At 39.3% G+C, this 26,353-nt stretch overlaps 1 protein-coding gene across 1 annotated transcript; it reads left to right on the top strand.

The window, feature by feature from the left end:
• The first annotated feature begins 14,325 nt into the window (after positions 1-14,325).
• On the top strand, positions 14,326-21,615 carry pdgfbb (platelet-derived growth factor beta polypeptide b). Its single transcript, XM_079457482.1, has 7 exons — positions 14,326-15,065; positions 17,441-17,528; positions 17,993-18,049; positions 18,713-18,906; positions 18,996-20,013; positions 20,341-20,485; positions 20,656-21,615. The coding sequence occupies exons 1-6, from the start codon at positions 14,997-14,999 to the stop codon at positions 20,469-20,471; spliced, it is 1,557 nt and encodes a 518-aa protein (XP_079313608.1). The 5' UTR covers positions 14,326-14,996; the 3' UTR covers positions 20,472-20,485; positions 20,656-21,615.
• Positions 21,616-26,353: the final 4,738 nt, after the last annotated feature.

Below are 26,353 nucleotides of genomic sequence, written 5' to 3'. Positions count from 1 at the left end.
TTTACAATTGAAATGTCCTTATTTAACTAAAGCTCACCACTGGCTTATTCTGAGCCCTGTCTGGGAAACCACCCCATAATATAGCATTTCTTTGTTCTGATGAACACAGAGAAAGATATTTGGTAGAATGCTTGTCACCAAAATGTTCTTTGCCACCATAGTAGGAAAAATTGCTTTATACATTTCTATATTGATAAAAACACAAAATAAGACATTTTGAAGAATGTATTGTAACAAACCGTTCCGGGGCACTTGGGACTATGATTTTCAACCGTGGCAAGAACTGTTTGGCTTCAAGCATTATTCCAAATATCTTTGTGTTCATCACAACAAAGATTTGTACACGATGACAGAAGTTCATTTTTGGGCGAACAGTCTCTTTAACGTGTGTACAGTACCATCTCAGTACTATCTAAGAATGCCTCAAACCTGCTTTGATTTTTGCAACTATACTCAATTTCTTTTTTAAATTATTTTTAATTTGCTCTAAATAAATGTTTGTTCTAAATATAAAATTGGCAAAGGATATAAACGTGCATTACTACTCTCATTTCCGGCACGGTGCAACAAGATCTCACCATCCAACTTGGCAATTCCACAATCACTCCAGGAGTCATATTTGATAAATGACTAAATGTAAATGCATAAACCTCTACTAAGTGAACTTTATGGCAAAGCAAATAAAAATGTGGCACCTCAAAAATTCAGCCATGAATTAAAACTCTGTCGTCATTTATTATTCACCATAATTCAACGGTATATGGCTCTTTCTTCTGTGGGAGACAAAAGAAGATATTTTGATAAATGTTTCTATAAAAAGGAAATCAATGGGGCCCAATGTTGTTTGGTTGCTAACGTTTGTTAAAATATCTTCTTTTGTGTTCTGCAGAAGGAAGTCATACAGGTGATGTGAGGGTGAGCAAATTATGAAACAGTTTTCATTTTTGTATGAACCTTACCAAGTAAAGGGGATATTAAAACTGTCAATAATATGAAATTGTGGTTAAAGTGTATTTACTTGTAGCAATCACTAGATGGAGCTCTGTGCACAAGGTTTTTGCCCATGTTTGCACGTTTTCGGCTCCCAACCAAGACAGGTGTATCTTGTTGATAAAAATGATTGAAAGTCTTCCAAAAAAATATTTTAGAGACTCATAGAAGTCACATCAATAATTTCGGTGTGGATCAGAACTGTAACATAGGACAAATCGAATTGCACGAGCTGGCCGTCAAATAAGCCATTTATAATGTGGATTTGGACTCAACAGAGTTGAAGTGTTTTTTGGGAAACGGCAGCAGAGAGCTCTCTGTGATCCTCAAAAACACATTCTTTCACATACACATCCCGCTCAATGGGTGGGGTGGGGGAGAAAGAGAGGAGGGACAGAAGGGGTAGAAATGAAAGGAAGGACCTTAAATGTTTAATGTTGTACAAAAATGTCCTGGGAATGAGCTTTGGGTATTTCTATCTCTTTTTTTTTCTATTTTGGTACTCTTTTATGATTAGGGTTATTCTAATATGTAGACTGTGTCTTTTGAATGTCTACTTGGTTTGTTTGTGTATTTTGGGGGATCGGGTCAGATGAGAAATGCTGTTGTCCAAACATTGACATACTCAATGTAACTCAAATTGTGCACAGATGGACAAACCTTGATGAAGCGTGTTCATTGCAAATTTTTGTATCTATGCTTTTTATGTTGTATTGTTTTTTAATGTTAGATAATATATAAGATACATATTTGAATTGATGGAAGTTGCAAGGGGATGGCAAAATGCAAGTGGTATTATTAGTGCTATCAATATGGATATTTCTCTTAAACAAACGCATCGATTCGCTTCAGAAGATCTTTGTTAAGACCACGGTGCCGCGTCGAACAGTTCTTTGATCGCTGGATGCACTTTTTGGAGCTTCAAAAGTCGACGTCCATTCACTCTTATTCTGCCGCTTGGAAGTAGAATGATACGTGGTGTTATAACTTCGACTGCATTGTTCTTCAAGAAGAAAGTCATATTCAGTCACGATGCCTTGAGGGTGAGTAAAACATGGGGAAATTTTGATTCGCTGGTGAAGTATCCATTTAAGTTAAAGCACCACTGCTCAGATTTTAGCTGCATTTAGTGGTGAGGTTGTGAATTGCAACCCACGGCACAATCCACCCCTCCCTTTCGAAGCACTACGGTGGCTCTCACACGTTTTTGCTCACCTAACACTCTATGAGCAGTTTGTCCATTTAGGGCTACTGTAGAAACAACACGAGGAATTCCATGTAAGGGGACCCGCGGTATAGATGGAATAAGCTCATTATAAGGTAATAAAAACGGCAACACTGGACTTCTACGTTTTATTAATGAAGAGTTCTTTAAAATCTTTGCTGAACGAGATGTACCGCATTGTGCTTGATCTCCCCTGTCCACCCTCAAACACGCACATGCTATCACTTTGACCTTTAAGAGTCTAGAGACATTTAATTCATTCAATGAGTTCTAGTTTTAGAGATGCTGTAGTTACCATGCTTGGCTAAAGGGCATAGAGTCTGGCTGTGTATAATGTAACGCATGTACGTGTCCGCCCTAAGTGTAAGTTCGTTCTATCATTGTTTTAATAGTGCAGCGGGCCTCAGGTCCACCGTGACTTTAACCTTGAACATAATCTCTGTTCACACCTGCGTTATTCTAGATTATTTTTATCCTCTGCACAGCTCCTGCTGGACAACAATGGCACCAGCGCACTATCTCTAAAGCAAACGGTCTGCTTGCCACCTCGATCACACACTGCTTATCAGCAAATTACCCAAATCCTGTTCGGAGAGAAAAAGAAGAAAGCCAAAGTGTACGTTTGTGGAGGCTGGAATGTTCCAGCTATGAACGCAAGAACAGAGGCTTTAAAAAACTGATCTGGGCCCAAAACCCTGATCGCCACCATCCATAATCTAACAGGTCTGGAATTTCCCCAGCTGTTAGGAGCGGGTGAGAAGGGGCACATGCCGTACACAGCGAGTGGGCATCTCCAGTCATGATCTCACCCCGCAACGCTGGCGCTCTTGAGCGAAGAGCTGCCCTTTTGCTCAAAAATGCCAAGCGCATCACATTCCTACACACACTCTGAAAAGTCCCTCATCTCTGAAACACACATTCATATGCCCTCTTTGCCCTTTCGTAGAGAACAATCAGACAAGAAGTAATGACCAGACCGGACTACCCCACACGGACCCACTTACTAAGAGGTGTGCGCGCAAGGTTTTGAGGAGAGTGTCAGGTATTTTAGTTTCTAGTATACGTAAGATCTTGATCAATGACAGAGACTGTTTATTAATGATGTCATCAATGTTATGTCTTTCGAAACATTACACTATTAATCTCTCTGGGAACTTCACCACTGGTTTCCACCTCCCAGTTCGACACAATGGCCTACAGATCCCTTAAGAGAAAAGTGGTATGGTGCTTGATCGGAAGGTGAGTTAATTTTGGGGGTAAACTCCCAGATAGTGCCCAGCTGTTTAGAAAAACAGGAAATTGTATGTAGAGAGAGAGAGAGAGCTGAATAGAGTTACATGGATAGAATGACATCACAGATTCTAGCGGTTGGCCTGTGGATGTGAATAATGACTCGTATGCATACAACACCTGTCACAGATAAAGATATTTTCTGTTTACAAACAAACACGTGAAAATGGCAAATGCTGCTTTTGTTTTTTGGCTTGCTTTTTTTCTCTCAGTTTGGGGTGGGGAGTGATCATGTTCTTTTTAGGAAATGGAGTTTTGGGGCAGGGGTCTTACAAAAGGGGTCCCCAAAAGTTTCAGAGAAGTCCAAATACATTTGAATTGAAAATGTTTCTCTTTAGGGTTGTACAACCCATAAGTGTAGCCAACTTTTTAAGTTTGGAAACAATATGTTGACTTAATAATATCACTTTGAGTTGTTCCAGATCTGTATACACCTCTTTGTTCTGATGAGCACAGAGAAATATATTCCGTTCTTCTTTTGTGTTCAACTGAACAAATAAAATGATGATAAAATTGTTCCTACTATGGAAATTAAATGGGGGGCGACATCTGTTTGGTAAAAAGCATTCTTCCAAATATCTTTCTCTGTGTTCATCAGAACAAAGAATTGTATACAGATTTGGAACAACTCGAAGGTGAGTAAATGATGACAGTATTTTCATTTTCGGGTGAAGTATCCCTTTCATCAAAATAATTATAGCATATAAATATATTTTTCACTTTTTAAATGTTTCTTTAGAAAAAATGTATACATGGATATGTATTTTTAAAAAGGGGGTCCCTTAGAAAATGTTTATCCCATTCGGGGGTCCTTGGGATGATGCAGTCTGAAAACCCCTGGAGAATAAAACCCCAGAGCAAATCGACCCATAAGTAGCTTCAGCCCAAATGACTTTAGTTTGATTCTTAATTTAACTCAACCAAATCTCCGTTTCTCTGGTTGCCGTCGCAGTGTAAACAGTAATTACTCACAGTGGGCAATAAATGGGAAAATATGAGTAAGATTTTTTCTTTTTAAACATCTAAAGCTCCTGGGTTCTTTGGCTTGGGTCACGTGGTTCTTCAAAGTCCTCTGGGTAGATGAGGCTCTTGTTTAGTGGTAGACACAGGGTGCATGTGTGCTTTGAAACAGCTCAGCCCCAGGCTCCCTGCATTTATGTTTGATGTGCTTCATGATGGGGTTTCACGTGGAACACATGGACTCTGAGATAATAGTATTGCACATTCTGGAAAAGTTGACCAGATGAATCTTTTTTTTTCTTTGCATTATCCTTTTCTTGAGATTGGACAGGTGGAAATGTAGATGTAGCTTTATATGGTTTTGTTTGCTAGACAGGGAACAGATTGCATAATTGTGATTAAAATAACTTTTATATTTAAAACATTTATATTTGAAGAGTTCATTTGCAAAAACATATAACTCTCAATTTTGCATTGTGCATTCGATTTAATATCAATTAAACCGCACTTGTGTTGTTTTGATTAAGTAATTCAAAACAATTCAGCTAAATAACGCGATAAAACAGAATTAAAAAGGTAATATAAAAGATGATCATGTATGTATTTAAAATGTTTTTGCAAATAAACTCTTCATTTATTCAATAAATGGAGGATTTTCACCAAAGGGTCTAACAAATGACAACTTTTACTATGTATAACTTGCATTGAATTGATTCAACTCTAAATTGACTGTTTTACAACCATTTTCAACTTATTCAAAGGGTTGGTATCAGATTTAGCTAAATAAGTAAGATTTAATATATCCTTCAATCTAGGTCCAAAGATATGTTCTTTCATTGTTGGTAACCTTTGCATGATGCCACGGTTATGACGGAGACCTTTTTCCTTGAATACCACGACCTTTCCTCAGACCAGAGGCCTACAGCTGAAAATCTAAAGCATGTTATAATTAAGAACTATTGTATAATGTTATCATGGTGACATTTCATAACCTGTTGATGAAACGGCTGCTCCAAAATGAAAGGAGGCAAAATCGGCCTATGATTTTGTATATTACGTGTTGGTGTAGTTACTGTGAACTAAATTTTTTATTCACATTTATTTAAAACAAATGATCTAAGCCATGTTTTTCATCTAGTCACATTCTCTTCTACATCTTTCATGTATTTTAAACCAGTCCTACTTTGCATATAAATTCATCACGAGATCATAAAAAGAACTCTTGTCATGAATTAAATATGACAACTTTACACCGTGTCAACAAGATTACATACATTTTCCAAGACACCATTTGAGCTAACATCTGAAGAGGTGATATACGTATGTCCCCGGATGCTATCGAAACCCATGCATGTGGCTTTTTGAATAGTGACCTCTATGTGGTCACAACAGCAATTTAAATTATAACAACAAATAGGGTTGTTGATACTGTATATTCTTACAGGCAGCAAACATTTGATGTCATGCAGTTTTTCCTCCCTGTCCAAATAAAGACAAGCTCCACGTATTAGCAGACTGCAGGATGATGTTCAAGAATATGTTCTGAGTAATGCAACAGAGATCCATGTACAGTATGCGTGTGTGCTGACCTTTCTGAGCTAAATTGGGCTTGTCGGTGTGAATGTGTTCTCAGGGTCTATTGTATTCCGAACCGTTATCATTGTAATGCAGTTTCCTCTGTTCGAGAGAGAAAGACCAGGAGAGAGTGAGGTGAACAAAAGCTTGAGGGAGTTTGGACGGGATGAGTTTGCTAGAAATCTGGAAACATAATTGATGTTTGAGGGGATTGACAGATACGGTACATCCGGCTGCTGTCTGTGTCCAGTTTTGGACTTCAGTGCCTACAGGAACATTGCAGAATATTGTTTACATCTAAGATGTAGATTTAAGAAAAAAAATGAAATTCCATACAAAAGTAACATTCATGTATCTCACAAACAATGTAATGAGAAAATGTAAATCTCTTAAATCATATTTACTTTTTAAAATGTTCACATATTTCTTTGTCTCTGTGGTCGGATGTCTGTGGTCTGTGGAAACAAGAGAGAAGCTTCGAGAGAGAACAAGATGTGATTGGACAAGGAATTTTGTCTCTGTGTCCACCTGGGAATTCCTGTCACAATCCATTTCACACACAATATGCCCACTGCGCCACGCTCTCTGCCCAGCCAACAGGGGGCGCGCTTGTGTTCGGTGGTATTTGCGTGACAAATTTCACACTCTCCGTCGCCCACTCTCTTCACTTTTCTTCTGTTTTACTCTCTCTCTCGGATCAGATGTATGGACAAAAGACACAGAGTGGGTGAAACGATGGGACTGTTGCTATTGGCAACCTGGATGCCAACACAATGATGACCCAGGGAATACCCGGTGTCTACAGGAATAAATAGAGGCATTGATGGAGAGAGAGACAGAACGTTACAGAAAGAGAGAGAGAGAGTTTATGTCTGACACTTCAGAGGGACGCTGTGAAGTGAAGTCCACCATTGTCTGCTCTATGAGGCTCCGGCTCAAAGATGACAATGATAAACTGCTAGATCAGTGTGCGGTTTTATCATTGACCACTGCCGGCCAACTGACTCTATAAGTCAATGTACAACCAGATAGAGGACAGTTAGCCTTTAAAGACATCATCTTTCACTGATGGCATTCAAACTAAACCTAATGTAAATCTGTATTAATTTATTGTTCAATTTGGAGTTTTCTTGTGTCAAGGGAATTAACAGAATGGCAGCTACCAGAATTACTCATGCTTTTAAGTAAAGGTGTCAAGGTTTGCTCTTCTGATAAAGTGATGGTTTAATGGGTTTGAGCCTTCTCTGACAGACAAAGGGATTATAACAGCTATCTAAATGCTTTCTCATTTAAATTGATGGTGAGTTCAACCACAGCGGTCATAGGTTACTTTTGTACCTAAAATTGGGATGGAAGCAGATGCCATTCCTCTGTTGAAAAAGAACTGTAATCCAACTAAATAATTTGCACCCTGCTTTGTATAATTTAGATGAAATAAACCAAATATGGTATATAAATATAGTATATTTAACTTTATTCTAAGAACCGTTTAAAAGATTTATGATGTTTTCATAAATACTAGCCAGTAGCCCATATCAGCAGTTCGGTGGTTTTCTTAAAAGAAGAAGAGTTTATAAACCATTACGACACCATGAAAGCTACTTTCACCATGAAAGCTACTTTCTGTCTGGCAAAATTTTCCCTTTTTGTTTCAACAGTTTTTATCTAGGTGATCATACATTCTGACAGGTGTTTTCTGCTTGACAAGATGTGCTATGTTTGTGAAAGTGGTAGTTTTTCGCGTTAAGTGTGTCTCCTGACAAGTATGTTACCCAGGTCACCCTAAAAACAAGCTTATTTTGTCAGACAAGAAAAGTTGCTCATTAGCAGGTCAACCTAAATGGGCAGGTCAGTATTTCAGAACACCAACAGCTTAATGTAGGTTTAGGTCAGCTGAAATGTTCCTAAAGGAATTTTAGGAACTGTTTTTGTGAATTGTCAAGTTACCTAAAGTTGCCTCATTTTTTTTGTGTTAGAAGACCTTCTCATCCAAAGATTTACTTCATTCAGAAATGCATCTGATAAATGAATGTGCTGCTTGTTTCAGAAACACAGAAGCTTCTCAAAGCTCTGCAGGCGATTACGGGCCGAGATAAAAGCACTCCTACGGTAAATTCACACACGCCATCAAAGTTATCCTCCTATTGTTCCCCCGACACACAGGAAGCCTGCATGATGTGTTATTGTTGGATGACAAGTAAGGGAAAAGAGCAGAGCGGAGTGAGAATGCACACAATACATCATCGTATTATCCCTGCATAACTGTTGATTCAGTATAAGTTCGTGTTGTGTAGCGACCTTATGTACGTAAGCGCTGGGACCGCTCCATCTACATCAGTTTCAAACGATCTCCAAATCCGAACGCAGCGCTCTCTCTCTCTCGCTCTCATTGGTTGACGCATGGGCGTGCTTTTTCATCTCGCTGGGTGATGCGTGGGTGTGCTTTTCCGGGAGAATTGTCCAATAAGGGACTAAGAAAAGTTGTTACATTTGGGAATTTCAAGTTCGAAAAAAACTTTCCAAAACCTATCCGAACGCCGGATACGTCGTAGTAACGTCCACCTCGTTTTTTGACAAGTTGACCATATCAAGCATGAGAGCCAGCACGAAGGCAGAATGCATGAAACTCTGCATCGTATTTTACATTACATTGTGCTGCATTTTCCTATATTAAATGCTTTTGTCTGGCCATCTTGGGGTCGTGTGAGTCTATACTGGGCCAGTCAAGGCTTCTCTGCCCACCTCCCTGAGACGGTCAGACAGCTTGCATTGTTTCACATACAATTTGCTTTGTGTTTGAGTGTGAGAGCAAATCAGTATAAGATCACAGCGGAAAAGCAAGAGAGCCCTGCCCTGATGCCAGTTAACTCCAGTCTATACTGCATTTCCCAGATAGATCTGTATATTTCTTATTAATCTCTCCATTCTATGGCTAAAAAGATTAAAATAAACCAGCACAAATCTAGGTTTAAACTGGGAAGTGTTTTTCAAGCTGGGGGACTTAGGCTTTACCAGGAAACATAGCCTCTCATTTAAAGGAACCATTTCTTATTACAACCTTTTGCATGTGTTAAAGTTTCTTCAAGGACCGATTCAGCCAAACAAATTATTCTATGGCATCATAAAGCATCTTTTGGTTGAATAAAAGATGGACAAACCCATTGGTTTAAATAAACCATCATGGGTTGTTTTAACCCAGCATATATAGGCTACTTTTAAACCCAACGGCAAAATAGGTTAAAAAACAATTTTAGCCCATCACTATAAACTTAACTAAATCCATTATCTGTGACATTCCCACATTTGTTTCGGATTCTAAATGGATGGACCACATTGACAAGCTTAGTGATAACGCACACAAGAACGTGCTGCCATACAGAAGAGAGGTCCAGGTCACAGGAAGCTGTTGTGCAAACAGGAAGAGCGGGACATGACGTCTAAGAGGAAATGCAACAGTGAGGTACTGTACGCACCTGTAAGTCACTCTTTCCGGTAGTACATTCACATATACACTATAGATCCATTGCGGAAAGGTTCATGTTGACAGCTATTGGTCTCTGAGGGCACATCGTATACCCTCTACAGTCCAGTTAAGGTTAGCTTCCTAGATTCTGAGCGTCACATCCAATGCAGGTATGTAAGAAAGCACTACTCTGATTGGCTGAGCTGACACATCCTTTGCGGTATAATACATCTCTAAACCAATCCCTAAAAAGCACGTAAAATCATCGTCATTATTTTCGCTTTACACGTCAGTCAGACAGCAGTAAAATCTTCAACGCACTGGCTATGGGAGAGCTTTAGGCATTGTGTGTATGTTTACAGTATACATCGGAGTAGAAGGTGTGCTGAGGTCATGTGTTTCCAGACAGAGGAGTAAACCAGCAGGCATGGGGTCATCAAGATATTAATACCACACCGTGTGGAAGTCCCCCTCCCACTTACACACACACACGGATGAAGGATATACTCAAACCAGATACACATCTTTATTCAGCAACAAATAGTTGAAGACAAACAAGGGCAAAGGTAACAAAGCATAGGCAGGTAAACGTCACGCGTCCGGTGGTCATTTATATCATTTATCTCCACAGACATAGCTTGAAAGGGCGATGGACAGGAAAAGACATTCAAGCTAGGTTCAAATGGTTTCCACTAGAGATTATTGCCCATTTGAGATGGTTGAGACACACACAATGTTTCTCAGAATATAGTTTGAAATGATTTGCATTGTGTCAGCCAAGCATTCAATTTTATCCACGTCACAATAGGGGGAAACGCACAACAATACACTGTAACCGTGTCAACCTAGACAGTTTCACTCCGCCAACCTTAAATATCGCTATTGTTGAAATCTTTAAAGTAGTGGTTCTGATAGAACTGAGTTATAAACTGGAAATTGGCACGTTTTTCTTCACGTCATTATAGCATGTACGTAAATTAAGAAATTTGTAATAAAGCCTACAGCACATACAGTAAAAAACACAATGACATAGAGAGCCTCATGTGGAAATATAAAATACCGTTTATTACCTTAGGAAACTCCAAAGGAAACAAAAAGAGTCTGAGAAGTGTTAAGATGTTTTGTAACCAAAAACAGGGGTCTCAGGAGCTTAGTGTTTGGCTTGGCTTTTAGGAATATTAGTCAGCGAGCTTCTCCATTACTTCAGTCAAATAATTCCTCATTTCACGGGGAGATTAAGCCACATTCTTCACATTACCAAGACATGGTAGAAACAGTGCTGCTGACAGAAAAAGAGGAAAGCAGCTTGTCTTCTCTCTTCTTATTTAATACCAGACACACGTGCTGCCACAGCTGAGCCAAAATGAACGGAGGCTCACAAACACATTCACTCATTCATTGATTGAAACAAATGTATGATGTTTCTGTCAGTATGGAACACCAACAATTTGCACTTGTGCCCTTGATTAAACATCTTGGCATATCTTCTAATTCTTTAGGACTATCCTTTTAATAATGTTGCACGGGTATACAAAATATTTGCATATTCAGCTTTGTAAAACCAGCTTCAGTTAGTGTGTGTCTGTGAAAAAATGCATTTTTTGGTCTGTTTGGCTGGCATTGTGGGTGGAACAGCGAGGGAGGCATTTTTTTCACAGGGGATTTTCCCAGAGTTAACACACACAGGCATGAAATCACACAGAAGATCCTAACCATACAGTCATTCCACTGAGACACCTGCAGGCTCACCAACTACATCAAAAACCCTGCTGCCATCAATCATAACTGAACATACCACAGTTTTATGACCCACACAATTGTGTCTTCTTAAAAACTATTTTGCCACAAACGTATCTAGCTCGACACTTGATAACACTTGATGCACACATCATATGCCTATAAAAATCTTCAAACACTCACATAAAAACATCCCTCCGCACGTCTGCAGCTACATATTCGCGTATAAAAGAGACTGGAGATGCTTTCCCTAAATTTCAGGAAATAAAAGACATGCAGGAATAGTTATTGCTGAGCTCTCAAACCCGCAAACTTGTAGAGTTTGTAATGTTTCATACAGCGTGTCGTGGAGATGATTCCTTTGCAGACAGTGGAAGCTTTATATGTGGCTGAATGTGAACTATAGTCGCTAAAATATTTGAGATTTTTTAAGAGACTCGGAAAAGGTCAAAGGTTTCTTGGCTCTAAGCCTGTATGGCACGAGTGAGTCACTTTTCAAACATTGTTCCCAAATGAATCTAAAAACATCCAACAAACTAAATATCTGTGTACAGTTCAGATTTTATGGAATTGCTAATTTGTGGTTATGCTTTTGAAGATCGTAATCCAGTTGATACCATGTTTGGTTTGTTTTAGTTTCTTTCCCATCCATGTACGTTAGGAAGAATTTTCCAGTTAGCAGTTGAGTCTCATGAGCTTTATAGAAACGATTTATTCTAGTTACCAACATATTATTGTGTATAAAAATATGCTTATTTTTTAGGTTTCTAGTTTTGGCATCCTTTGTGCACAACACCAGAATGCATTGTGACATCAGTGAAGTAAGGTACTTAAGATGGCACACAAGGTGAGAGAAGTCCTGTTTATAAAAAATCTTAAATTTGAAGCGAAGTATTACTATTTCTTTGTGTATATCAGTTTTCTATGTTTTGATACCAAGTGTTGATCTTATGAGAAATTTGTATCTTTGCAACTTTTAATGTTGAAAGACTAAATCGCCTCTTGGCATTGCACCAATGTAGTAGGTTTGCCGTTATGGAAAATGATTGTGACAGCTGGTTTGAGAAGCACACTTGGAAACACAGTCACCAATGGAAGAGAACAACAATAACATGTTGTTTGATGAGAACAAATCAATGAGTAATCCAAAAGTTCCCTTAATCACACTGGAGAATATGACAATTGACCCATTCAAAAGGCAAAAGTCCAATGCAGAGGAGTAACCGATTTTACTTCAACAAGAAAACGAAAAAACATGCAGGAAACCAAGGGACATTCTACAACTTGTAAACACCAATTCATGTCATTTTTGTTTAGTGCACTAGCCTGAGCTCCATTGATAATTGATCCGCCACACTCTCAACGCAAGTGAACACACCCATGAATCCCAACAGCTGTGTTCATGCTGTAATGGCTCTGTGGTGGTAAACAATAGCGTTCCTCTCGGCTCTTTATCCGGCCCACTGCTGTTGCTCTTGTAACGCTTCCTATCCAGGAGCTAAAGGTTATGACATCACAGCAGGACAGAGCCCAAATCACACAATGTTACAAATAATTTCAGCCTTATGCCGATCGCAATTAACTCTGTATTAATGTTAAGTATCACTATTTGACTTTGACAAAACTAAAAACACAAGATTATGCACGGACATGAATGCATAGATATTACAGATGAAAGAATCCGAGGAACATCACAAAGATGAATAGATGGAGGTCAGAGGAACCCGAGAGGAAAACGGAGTGTGGGAGTTACAAAACAAGATGAATTGAGAGTAAAATAATGAACATTTTATTCAGCCACTGGAAAGAGATAGGAAGAGAATACGAGCAGACAAAGAGACAGAAAGAGTGATAAATAAAAAATTGGATTAGTTGGCCGAACAGCATTGTTCACACTCGACCTCTTGACTTGTCCTTTTCCTAATAAGACAGATCCTATCTGCACACACACACGCGTGTCAGTGATAATTCTTTGTGGCTTTACGGCACACAGCGCTCATCGTGTTATCTGACCACAGTGCTCTTTTGTCTGGGGCCATTGGCAGCTGCCCACACATTTTTCTAGCGAACTGGATGTGTAACAGTTATACGGCCCTTGATTAATTTCCTTTTAGATGAGATGTTTTTAACTAAACAATAGCAGAGATGATATGAGTACTCTTTTGGTTAACAAAGTTAGAACATTGCAACCGTTTATTGTCACTTGGAAACGAACACTTGAAAATGTCTTTTCGACATTTTTTTATATTTGTTGAAACAAATGCATGTTCAAAATGTGTGTTTCAGGACTCCACACCAAAGCATCACATCTCCAAGATCCTCGCCTCATGTTATATATAGAGAAACTGCATTTCTTTTGATTCTTTACTGAAGAGAAATAATAAACTGTGAGTTTATAGATCGACTCTATATGACAGAGTTCTTTGCTTTATGTGTTATGCAACTGCTTTTGCTATCTTAGTTTCAGGTGCTGATATTTCACATCGACACATTGTGCAAATATGAAAGGACAGAAGAATTTAAACAGCTTGAAAGGATTTTGGTTTTTAGACACACTCAGGAACCATCCCATTCATATATGCAAATCAAACCCATTCATATCACGTAATGGTTTTAATTCAAGATGATTTGAACTATGGCTGCACAAAGATATTAAGTGAAAATCTTGCATAACACCTGTGTGGGCTATACCTACACCTTTATGTTTGTCCTTTTGCTATATTCTGCGAAAGACATTTTCCGCCGAAGATACACTATAGAGGAAAGCAAATGATGACAGCTTTTAATTTGTGTGGGCCATGTCCTTGTATAACAAATGCAAAATTCAGTAGTTAAGGGAGTTCTTAAAATGAAACAACAGACTTGACTTGCCTTCCAGGGTGGGCTCGACCTCCCTGACAGTGGTCTATATATCCACTATAATGCTGTGATTGGACAGATAGGTGGACATGCTCGTTTTCAGCAAGCATCACGGGCCTTCTCTTCACCCCTCTTCCATCCACCCTCTCTCACAATGGAAGTCACTGGCAGCCCTGCCTCTTAGGGGAGGGTAAGATAAGAGTCCTCTGGAAATCCTCCTCGACTCAGAGTCTCATTATCAACGCAACGCAGACAGCTCGCGCGCGGCCGTGCACGCGCTGGATATTGATAAGGAAACGTGTATTATATAACGCATGTCGCTTTTATTACGGAGAGATTGTGTGAGAGGCTATCACACGTGGACAATCTTGGATTGAAACACTTTATTTGAGACTGTTTTATGTTTTGTCAAGGGAAGAACACAAAAGACCACATGCATCGCTATTTAGGAGACGTTTAAAACGACGTTGCGTACTAAACTTAAATTAAATTTCAGTTGCATTATTTCCTCTTCGTAGCTTACTTTTTGATGTCGGATATTACAAAAAGACACGTCTTCGCCCGGACCATGCACATCGATACGTAAATTAATTGAATCACAAGCCGTGCGAGTTTGGGAAAACTCTCTTCGCGTTAATCCGCAAACTGCTTTTCAAAGGACTTCAGATGGGCCACAGCAAAGAGAGCCACTCTGCCGTGGAGGGCAATCTGAATGTTTGCGCACTGCGAGGAATGTCAAGCCTCCGCAGCCGCTGAGGGGCTCAGAACCGCTGTTTCATTAACCTGCTATTTGCTCGAGAGCCGCTGTCCCGCGCGCCCGGTGCTGAGCGTCTCGTGCGTGCGCGTCTCTCTCGATGCGCGCTGTCCCGCGGAGCCCCGCAGCGGCACGGCAGCAAGATGAGATCGCGGATCCCGCTTCTTCTCGCGGTGCTGGCGGCGGCGTGTCTGCGGCTCGGCAGCGCGGAGGTGAGATATGACACGAACCTGTTGTCCTGGAAAGTTTTGTAATTGGGTTTGTTGCATTCCTTTAAGTCTTCAACAGGGGTTTTGTTTTTATGAATTAACTTATTTTAATTTGTTGAGCATTTATGGATTTTCTCTCCTTAATGGTTTTATTGTATACAAAAATATAATAGTCTCTTTGGGACGTTGTTGGTGTTGGGGAATCTAAGCGTGAACTGTTATCTGGGGGACGAACATCTTAGGCCCAAAATACACTACACAGAATTATATTCCAATGGGTATTGTGGTTCATTTTCACAAAGTAATGGTTTCAATGGCGGCTCATGGTTCGTAATAAAAACATGAGAATTTGTACTGTGCATTTTATAACTTAAGAATGAATGTTCCCGAAAGGTCCAAGACATTCACGAGTTGTAGGCCTAATCCTCAATAGAGCAAAGTTGTTGACATTGAGGACCAGAGATCTGCAGGTTCTAATGCATTTGCCCTTCCGATGACCACTGCAGCCGTGTTATTGCACGAGGGCACTTAATCACAATATGACACTTCTGTGACCCCTCCATATACGTAAGGTCATAGAGCGAGTTATCAAGGTCTGCATTTTTTTAGTAGAGGGTCTTTATTCAATTAAATATTTCCTTAAATGCAGATCTAAATGTGCGAAGGATTTATTTGTTGTTTGTGGAATACCCCTGTGATGGATCGGCCACCCGTTCGGGGTGTTGCCCTGGCAATAGCCTGAGAATCACTGGGACAGGGTCATAAATGGGATCCTAAATGGGATTGAGATGCATTTAGAGTGCGCAAACGAAAAATGACTCAATTTACTTTCAACTCGTGCAATCTCAATGAAAGACACCTTATCCTGTTCATGGAAGCAAACTGGAATTTATGGTAGGAAGTGTTTAATGGAAATCGTAATGCTTAAAATGTTATTTATTGTTGGAAATGTAAGATCAAACCCATTTTAAAGCTGTGATTATGAGCCCTCTCTCTTCTTTGGGAGTTCCCCTTGTAAGAAGATCACTTTTCATCTCTTCACGGGATGTGATTTGGAAGAAAAAAAACTCACCGGTAAAAATAGACATAAGTCAAGTTCACATGATTATATGTTTTCAGATGTTACAGATAATAAAACATTAAACCAAGTTATGTATTATTATTTCTTGCAGCTGCACAAACTGATGGCTGTGCATATTTGCATTTGTTAGCAGATAATATAAACGTACACGTGTATGACTGTATTGTCAGCAGATGTGTGATTATGTATCATTACTCCCCAACAAGCCAAGCATTCCACCACTCCTCCACAATCCCAGAATCCTTTGGGCCAGTGATATTGGGAGCACCCAGTTTACATTAGGGTGGTTCAGCACTGGTGATCAACAGAAACAAGCTCTTTACAACTACAAAAACATCTCCCAGACCAGTCACATCACTGTGTGTAGATGATACTAAGATAAACTGCAAGCGTAACATAATATTAATAGTATTTTTTTTCACATGAAAGGAAAAGTACAAACGATATGTCTGTATGCCATCTGGTGTGTGCTTGTGGGTTCTGTTGTGTTTTGTTGTTTAAGTGTGATGCTCTATATTTACATTAGGTAGCCATAAAGCAATTTAGTTCAGTGTGTGTGTACAGTGTATGCATGCATATTTAGCATATTAGTGTGTTGTGTTTTCATTCTGTACTGATTGGACAGGATTACTATGACAACATTTCATCCAACCTGTTTATTTATGTGTTGATGTGGACTAGATCTAGATCTGAAACCATGCTGCGATATTGGCAGATGTGTTTCTGTGCATGCACAACCGGATGGCAGTGAGTTGGACAATGGAATGGAGATGACAGCAAAAAATGTAAACCCACAAATTTAGGACATTTATTAATTTGAACAAAACTTGAGCTTTCTAGGAATCTAGAATAATCTTTCCGAAGTTTGTAGTGCAATTTCCAAATGTGAAATTCTTTAAATCACTGGCCAGTATTGTTATAATTTACCTTTATCAAAATCCCATCCTTCGACAGCCTCCATTATCCATCTCTCTCCTCCTCAAGCTCACCTTTCCTCTTTCCACCTCTTCTGCTCCATCTCTCCATCCCCCACTTCCTCTCTGCCCTCCTTCCTGCGTCCCGCGTAAATGCTGCCAGATGAGAAGAGGGTCAGTGGCCCACGCCTGGACACGCCGTATGAACAGACCTATTGTGTCCCCAAGACCCGCATTGACACCCTGAGACAAACCAGCATCCATAGCACTCTGTTCCTCTGTTTCACACACACACAAATGCTGGATACATACTGGAGGCAAACAAAATACAAATATATTTCAGACTGATGAGTATCGGATGTCTGTCTTTCTCTCTCTGACAGGGCGAATCTCTCCCAGCCGCTGTGGTTAATCTGGTAAAGAGTGGATCTGTGTCGTCTATGCAGGATTTGCAGTTTCTATTGTCCATAGGTAAATGTCACTTATTCTCAGTCGCATGAATTGAGTCACATGAATGTCTCAAATTATTCACATGGACTTTACTCAAGTCTTGTATTCATATTTTTTGTTTGCCTAATCAAACAGTTTATATCCCGCTGACTGCTTCAGATATAATGAACTAAATATCTCTTAGTAAGATCTTTAAATTGTCTTCAGCTGTTAGGAAACATCTGCATGGTGCTCTAAATCTTTGTGTGCAATGCTGTTGCTTAAGATTGTCTCATAGACATTTTCTGCCAATGTAAAATCATAGATTCAAACATGGCAAAATGTCTCTTTCAAAATTGCATTTCACAAATACAATTTCTCAAAAATGCTGTTTAAGAAAATGTTGACCATTATAATGACATATAATAAATAATTGATACGATATCAGTATTACATGTTTTTCGTTCGAACTTTGTACGTTAATTTTCATTCAATTTGCTCTCCAGAGGTTGAGCCAGATGATCACAGTGACAATGACAGTAACCGTCTACCACGGAGTCTCGGTTAGTTTGAGTAAATTCATTCTCTTTTCTTGCTTAGTGGTCCATCTGTTTTGATCTTTACAATGATCCATTTTACGTTTGATTTTGAGACCGTAAAACATCCGTTTTGCTCTACATGAAACACTGCAGTGATTTATCATCCCAAAAACTCCCAATGCAGAGCAATTACTTTTTGGCAGAATCAAGCTGTGAAAATATGATTCATATTTTATCTCTCAAATAATGATCACAAATCAATCTTTCTGTCACCCATCCTGAGAGACGTGTGTGTGTTGTTGCACATGCACACTTTCAAGAAAACACACACTCTGCAATTCTTTTTAAATTTATAAATTAAAAGTTTTGCAAACAATGTAAAATATAAAATAATTCTAATGTAATGGGACGAGGAGTGTTTGCAATGGAAATCATGGCAAGGACTTAAATATTTATTCATTATAAGTTAAGTTATTTTAGCACAATAATAGCCAGCGTCTGCCAGGCTGTTTTTGCTTAGATGCAAAATGATGGAACGGTGAAGGTTTTTGTCCTGAAATACAACAAAAAACTGAAAAAAAGAGCTGACAGGTGGAGAGACCAAAGAAGGAGATGTTTAAAAGAGTTAACACAGTGTTATTGTTTTTATGCAAGTCATTACAGACGTGTATGTGTGTTTGTCTGCAGATGCTCAGCCCGCTCAGCAAGCCGTCTGTAAGGTCAGGACGGAGGTCATTGAGGTCACACGCTCCATGTTGGACCGTAGTAATGCAAATTTCCTGTTGTGGCCTCCGTGTGTGGAAGTCCAGAGGTGTTCAGGCTGCTGTAATACCAAAAGTTTTCAGTGCGTTCCTGTACTCACACACACGCGATACCTTCAGGTATACACTCACGCACATACATACCTTCTGGTTCTGTCCTTTTATAAAAAGCCAAATCAAATCTAACAGTATGCTCTTTTGAATCTCAGGTGATGAAGATACAATACGTGAACAAGCGGCCGCTCTATGACAAGGCTGTCGTCTCTGTCCTCGATCACTTAGAGTGCCGCTGTCAGCCGATTCCTCGCCCCACCCAGCGCAAGAAGTCGTCAACCAACAAACAGGAACCGCGCGATCGTTCAGGAAAATCTCGCTCTAAAGTTGAGCTCCACCATAGGGAAGAATTCAAACCCAACCAGAGGCTCATCTTGGAGGACCTGCTCAGCCACAGCTGGATACCAAAAGAGAGGCTCCACGAATTGGGACCATCAGACGCTATTCGACCCTCTGGGGATATCAAGCTCCACATAGGCCGTGACGGCTGGGGTCTGAACGAGACGCAGTATGGCGGGGGCAAAGGTCATCACCATTACCCTGTCGATGCACAGAGACATCATGGCAACACAAATGACACAGGGGTGACGGGTCCGTTACCGAATCACACAGAGAATACGGAAAATGAGGACGTAGATTCTCTGAACAATTTTACAAAGGCTGTTGAAAGAGAGCGATCAAATCAAACACAAAACAACGCCAACCAAAGTACAAACAATCGGACGACGGAAAATAAGATTCAGTCGACGGAACTGACAAATAAAACTTTGAGGCATCAGGCAAATCTCACACACGAAATCAATCACACAGGAAGTAAAGAAGTCGATCAGTTAAACAGATACAATGCCAACTTTGCAAGGACCAATCAGACGGATCCGCTTGTCTCTGAATCCGCAGAGAAAGCCAATCAAAATCACAGAGATTTGTTTCGGTCTCTTGAGGCGAACAATAAGACTTCAGATGTTGAGAAGAGAGAGGACGAGAGGGTTGACGGGATGAGCCCAGACCAAAAAGCGAAGGATAAGGAGATGGAGGACCCACTGTTACTGCACAAACTTTTAGATGATGAAGATAAACACAAACATCACCTCAAAGCTCAACAAATGAACAGAGAACAGGATGAGAAACTACTGCAGCTCCACCACAAACAACACCCAAGCACACAACAAACAGGTATTGTAATATAAACACACCTACAGACGTCTGTGATGCTTCTTTCATTCATCCAGGTGAAATAAAAGGACAGAACAACAATGATTTAGTTTTAATGAATATAAAACGGATTCACATGGAACACTAGTTAGGGGGTAAGTTCTGTTTTGCATGTGAGAGTTAAGCACAATGTTTTGTTTGGAACTGAATTGATGTTTTATACGTGTTTGTATACTTTTTAGGTTTTGATTCCGGGTGCCAGTTCACTAAAAAAACTCACATCACATTATGAACTTACTGAGAATTCAAAAGGTTGATTCATTTGTTTTTATCCTTTGTTGTTAACAGGAACCATAGCTCCTCCACTGCAGCATTCACCTCCGCGCACACCTCCCCGACCTCCGCCACAGCCCCCGAAACGCAAAAGAAAACAGCGATACCGCATTAGCAAATCGGCCATGAGAGCTCTGCTCATGTAGTACCGACACGACAGGTGAGCTTCTCATATCCTGGTGCTGACAATTTATAAAAACAAAGCAACTTAAAATCAAATTGAACCCTTGACCTTACTATTGTTAGTGCAACAATCACGTGAGTTTTGTTTGAGTATAAAAAATTGAAGACGACTTGCAAATGAATGATTATGAATGTCTGTTTTGCCAGAAAGATGTTCAGATGGACGCAGCCTCTCCCATGCAAGATCTTATTTGTATAACCTTCCTGGGAGTTACTTCACTAATCACCTCTCACAACACCATGTTCCCAATTTCCCCCCTTATTCATGAGGAGAAGGACAATTGTGTCACAGAACGTGCTGCAGATTTGGGCTTTGAGGATTTGTCAGGCGAAGACTCTTTCTGGATGTTCCTGTTGGATTCTATGAGAGACAGGATAAAAAGTCAGAAGTCGGGGCCGTGACAATGAAGCAATTCAGAATGTTGGAAGGACCGAACCGCAAACTGGACACTGAACGCAATTCGGAGTGATAAAGAACGGACATTTCCCATGATCCTAAGAAAGGGTTTAGTTGCTCCTGTGCTACATCCTGTTGTATTGCAAGATGAAAATAGTTGTAATTTCTGTTTTTGTTGTGGGATCAATGCAAAAACTGAGGCCTGAAGAGTATCCAGTATCATCTGACACAAAAAGAGGAGCATCATATGCACTTCGTGATGCACTTTTGCATACACAGAGGGATAATTATGCAAAATTGTACTTTAATACATTACCAAGCAAAGGCACACACTTGCTATAAACTGTTTGCAGTATCATTTTTTATTATTATTTAAGCAATTCTTAATACTGGAAATTCACACAGGTGAAGAAAGGGAAAAGCATTGCTATCTCATTTACTTCTCTTCGAGTGTAAAGGTGCTACATTATATATATAACACGAAGCAGTATGAGTTTTATCATTAATATTATTTATTATTAAATCACAGCAGAACCAGCATTTTTTATCATACACCTACGAAACACTCACCACGAGACCAAAATGTTCAAAATGTGGATTTTTGTTTCCACAGAGGTCATTGTCTGTCTGTCTGTGTTGAATCTGTAAACTGTTGGTGCAGAATTTGCACCCATTTTTATACATGGAATAAAACCGAAACACTAACCATCAAAGTGTAACTGATTTTCTTATTTCACTTTATACCATTTGCAATCTCCTAAGGAATTCTGTTTGATATCTCTGATAATTAAATGAACTGAGAACCTTATAAAGTCTCCTGAGGTAAAATAGCATCTTATAAGTAATAAATTCCTGCTCAAGGAAACTGTAGAAATTTGTTATCTGCCCTGGCAAAGCCTTTTTGTTTTACTTTAACCATTTGGACTTGATTCTAGTTTGACACATCGGTTGAAACGCACAACTCGGACCAACCTGTCAGACTTCCACAGTACTTTGCTAAATATTGCAGGTTTTCTGTGTCGACTGTTTATTCTCTGTCACTCAATGAGGTTCCCCTGGCACCCCTTTGGTGTTCCTGAAAGGAAGGGAATGTTTATAGTGTTGTTACTCTGGGAAATCATGTTGTTTGTATTTGTTTTTAGGAAGGTGACAAATATGTTCCTAGTCCAAAGGATCCTGATTAACATTCCCCTGTTAGGGCGAACATAACACAGCCAAAATGCCGTTTCTCAGGGCCACTGACAGGTCTGCACTCGGCATTCTGGAACAACACTATAGTATATAACTCTAAAAGTGTTTAAAGAATAGAAAAACTAATTTCTTCGACTGATTATAAATGTGTATAATGTGCTTGATGAGCATACATGTCATGAAAAAATGACTCATCATGCAGTTTATTTTGGTTTGGTCAGGATGCCCTGTTCTTCTGCGGCCCACCGGTACAAATGAGATACGCTTTTTCATTTCATATCTGCTCTGTTGAAAACAGAAATGTACGTGTTGAATGAATGTTATTTATTACACGCTCCCTGCATTCCTCTGCACCAGAGACTCCAAGAGAGCCGGTTAAATGGAGGGATGTTACTGAACATGATACATCTCTGTCTAGTTTCACGGTTTTGTTTGGTTAAACATGTCTAGTCATTACCTGAATGAGGTGGGTTGGGCTAAGTGATGAAAACAGGTGTCACAGGTTACCGCAAGACTTTTAAAAAGAGACCAGTTTGTGGTTTGGAGGGCTGTGAATTAGTTTGTGAGAACTGTGTGAAAGAATGTTGTTTATGAGATGGACGTGTTGTGAGTGTAAATTGTGGGTCTTAAATAAGATTGGAATAAAAGAGAAAGAACGGGGCAGATGAAGAAAACACTTTATTCTAAACACTTGTGTCTTTAGAATATCAGGGATGTCTTATTTATACAGCACAAGTCCCCTTTCTATACCTGGGTCTGGGAATCTAAGAGAATGGGTTGCATCAATACATCACAACTTCAGACATGATGATATTCAGATAAGTTTGAGAAGGGGTGTGGAAATGGGAGGTGGGATGCATTAAACTTTATCAGCTTGATTTATGCGGTAGCATGTGACCTTGCTGAAGGGCTGGCACCTAGAAATGGACTTTACATTTCAGTTAAATACAATGATGCAGTGATGTTTTGATGGGTATATTTTAGAATATGAATTAAGTTCTGTCGTGGAATAAACTTTATTTAAAGTAGGCCTACAGTAAAGGCACACAAATACAAATCCTCAATCTGTCTAAATTTGTGGTTACGCTTCAGTATGGGGCAATTCTCGCTATTGACAAATCGTCTACTGCAACTTTTTCCTCAATAAATCCTTAATGAATAGTTAGTGAGGTAGTTGTTAGGTTGAGGTATTGGGTAGGATTAGGGTTGTAGAGTCTGGTCATGCAGAATATGTGCTTTATAAACTCTAATAAACAGCCGATATGCCAATAGTAGGCATGCTTATAGCCTACCAACTAGTTGATAGTGAGAATGGCACCCTATAGGCCTACTGAAGTGTTACCAAAAGGATATTTGGAAAAATGTTTCTAACCAAACACCAACCATAGGACAAATGACAATGGTAGTAAAAAGTGCGCTAGAACTGTTTACTTTCCTACGTTCTTCAAAATATATTTTGTGTTCAACAGAACAAAGACATTTATAATGCAAGTTTTTCTACTATGGCTGTCAATGATGGCCAAGAACCGGAAGCATTCTTCCAAATGTTTCCAAATGAACAAAGACATTTACGCAGGTTTGGAACAACTCGAATGTAATTAAATACAGAATTTCCATTTTTGGGTGAACTAACAGGATTGTGTTTATGTACATTTATGTCTAAATTATGGACGACAAAATGATGAGGATGCTAAATATATCCAAGTGCAACTACCGTTCTTCCGACATACCTAAACAATCATTGAAATATGACGTGCTTCAGAACTACAGCAGAAACATCTAAAACCAAAGCAAAAATATTCCCAAAAACACTCTGGATTTGATAACATGTGGCAATATTAAAATGTCACAGACTAAACGTTGCTCCAAAACACAGAGAATATCTGCTACCTCTGTCATTTCCCTCAATGAACACTTAATCAAAGTCACTATAAAGTTTGTTATCGTTATTGCTGCGTGTGTGTGATGTACAGCCACTCAGCGCTAATGTTTGCATGAGGTAAAGCAAATAAAGAGCAGATAAATCTTACGTATGCTAACAGAGAGTTTCCCTCCCTCACTGTGATTTAGCCTCCATTAGCCAGCTAGCATAACACACACAAACAGACACTGACATGCAGGTAAGGGTACGTCTGGATAGCGTCATTCTAAAACAAGCACTTTGTGTGAAATTTAGTAGTCGTGAATTGATGTTCGACTGTGATCTGAATGCACAATCATGCTAACAGCTGAAGATAACCATCACAGAACTTCATGAAAGTATTTTTTTTTGTAAATCATCCTTTCTTATGCTTGGCTCCATTTACGCTTGAAAGTGCATTTTCCTGCTAGGTCTCTGAAAAATTGCTGGGAAAATGTTTACATTATAGGCCTAAACATAAATGAGCAAGCCCTTAAAACGTATAGGGGTCCCAATATAAATGTGTTCAATAGACAAAAACAAAAAATGATACATGATATATAGACCCATTTTCTGACATTACAAATGATGTAAGACACAGGCCTACAGCTCCGACTGTTCCATAATGCACGCACAAATGTACAGTAGTTACACACAGACACACACACTTGCACACGCACACGACACAAGGACCGAAATAAGACAGCAGGAAGCTAGTGTGTGCTGCCGGGGCTGATAAAGATCTGATCTATTGCGCATGTGTGGTTTGGGAATATGTGTATTCTTCCATTGATGTTTGCGTGAGTTTATGAGTGTGCACGCATGTTCGTCTCTGCACAACTTTGTGCGAACCTGAGCCACAAATAACAACATCCTGCCTTCTTACGTATCTGTCTTCCACAATGGGCCCAGTTTCAAAGTAATTCAAGATCTTCTTATCCTTTACCCTGATGTGCATCAGGTTACCGTAACATCTGCTGTTGATCACTTAAGTTATTCAGTTTTTACTTTAATACATTATCAACCTGTCGGGTGTGAAACATTCTTATTAATATTTTCAATTTTGATATCATTTTGGTTTCAGATGGGAAGCATGATACATCGCTATACAACATCATTTAAAACAAACAACCTTCCAAGTGTCGACTCATTAATCCCCCAAAAAACTGAATTTAAGACCTCTTTTGGCTGGGCGAGTTTGGTTCTGAATCAGCAGTTCACATTAGTCCTGCTTGGGAATCGGTTCTCCATGAGTGGTTCATCAAAGGTCAGAGGTCATCTAAGGGGGCAGGATTATGCAGCTAAACAGATTACCTCCAAATCTTGTTTTACTGAAAGCTGACGGACAATTGGTCTATTGATTATGCATGAGAGTGTGTTTGCAAAGAGCTGATTTCAAAGTGAGAGGCCCGTTCTCAATTTCTCTTTGCGCTTGTGCGTTTCCAAGCAAATATCTAGTCAATTGAAACAACCTCTTTTTCCTGGTCACATCGCTTCAGTTAGAAAAGTCCTCCACCTTTATCTCTCTGACTTAATCCTTGACAGGACAGTTTTTCTTTATTCATATCATTCCCCGTGACTTCTGACCTCTTCGCTTTTTAAAGAGTGACACCGTGGTGTCTACCGAGCCAGTGTTGGGATGGGTTTGTATTGATGATGTCAGATGTGGTTTGCGTGACTGGCAGAGAGTTACACAAATGCAGACAGTTAGACATCACAGCACTCACATGCATCCAAATTGAGCGTATAATATAATTTTAACCAAGAAATGACTGCTAAAAAGGGCATTTTTAAACTTTAAAAGAAAACCTGATTTACAATTTTACTTGACTTAAGTTTCATGTAAACTTTTATTTAAAATGCGTTATCTTTAAATCCTGCACAGATAATTGATGAAAATGTATTTATTTATTCATTTTGAAGAGTTGGACCATAGTAGGCAAAAGCAAAAATTCTTTAGCATACATAGGACCTTCTTTACAAAGCACATTATAATGCGAGTATATAGAGTAATCTAGACGAAGTGGCGTACTTAAAAAAAGAAACAAGATAAAATAAAGAAGTTTTTACATATGTTTCTTTTTGTGTGTGTGGCACTCCATAGTTTTGATGCCTTTAATATGGATATTGTGTTGACTTATAGTGTATGTTTAGTGTTTTAATGTTTTAAATGTGTATTTCTGCAGATTTCATGTGGATCTACAATTGCATAATGGTCTCGTAACACATAGCGTTCAAACGCCTTGAATACTTTCCTGTTTACTTACAACAAAGCAAATGGGACACATTGTTCACCACATCTCTTTCTTGCTTTTTTTAACATGGACTTTAAAAATGTAATGAACGTTACCACGAAG

Source organism: Barbatula barbatula, assembly GCF_947034865.1.
Source record: "Barbatula barbatula genome assembly, chromosome: 5".
In the NCBI taxonomy this organism is placed as follows: domain Eukaryota; kingdom Metazoa; phylum Chordata; class Actinopteri; order Cypriniformes; family Nemacheilidae; genus Barbatula; species Barbatula barbatula.
This window is presented reverse-complemented; position numbering and strand designations above follow the sequence as displayed.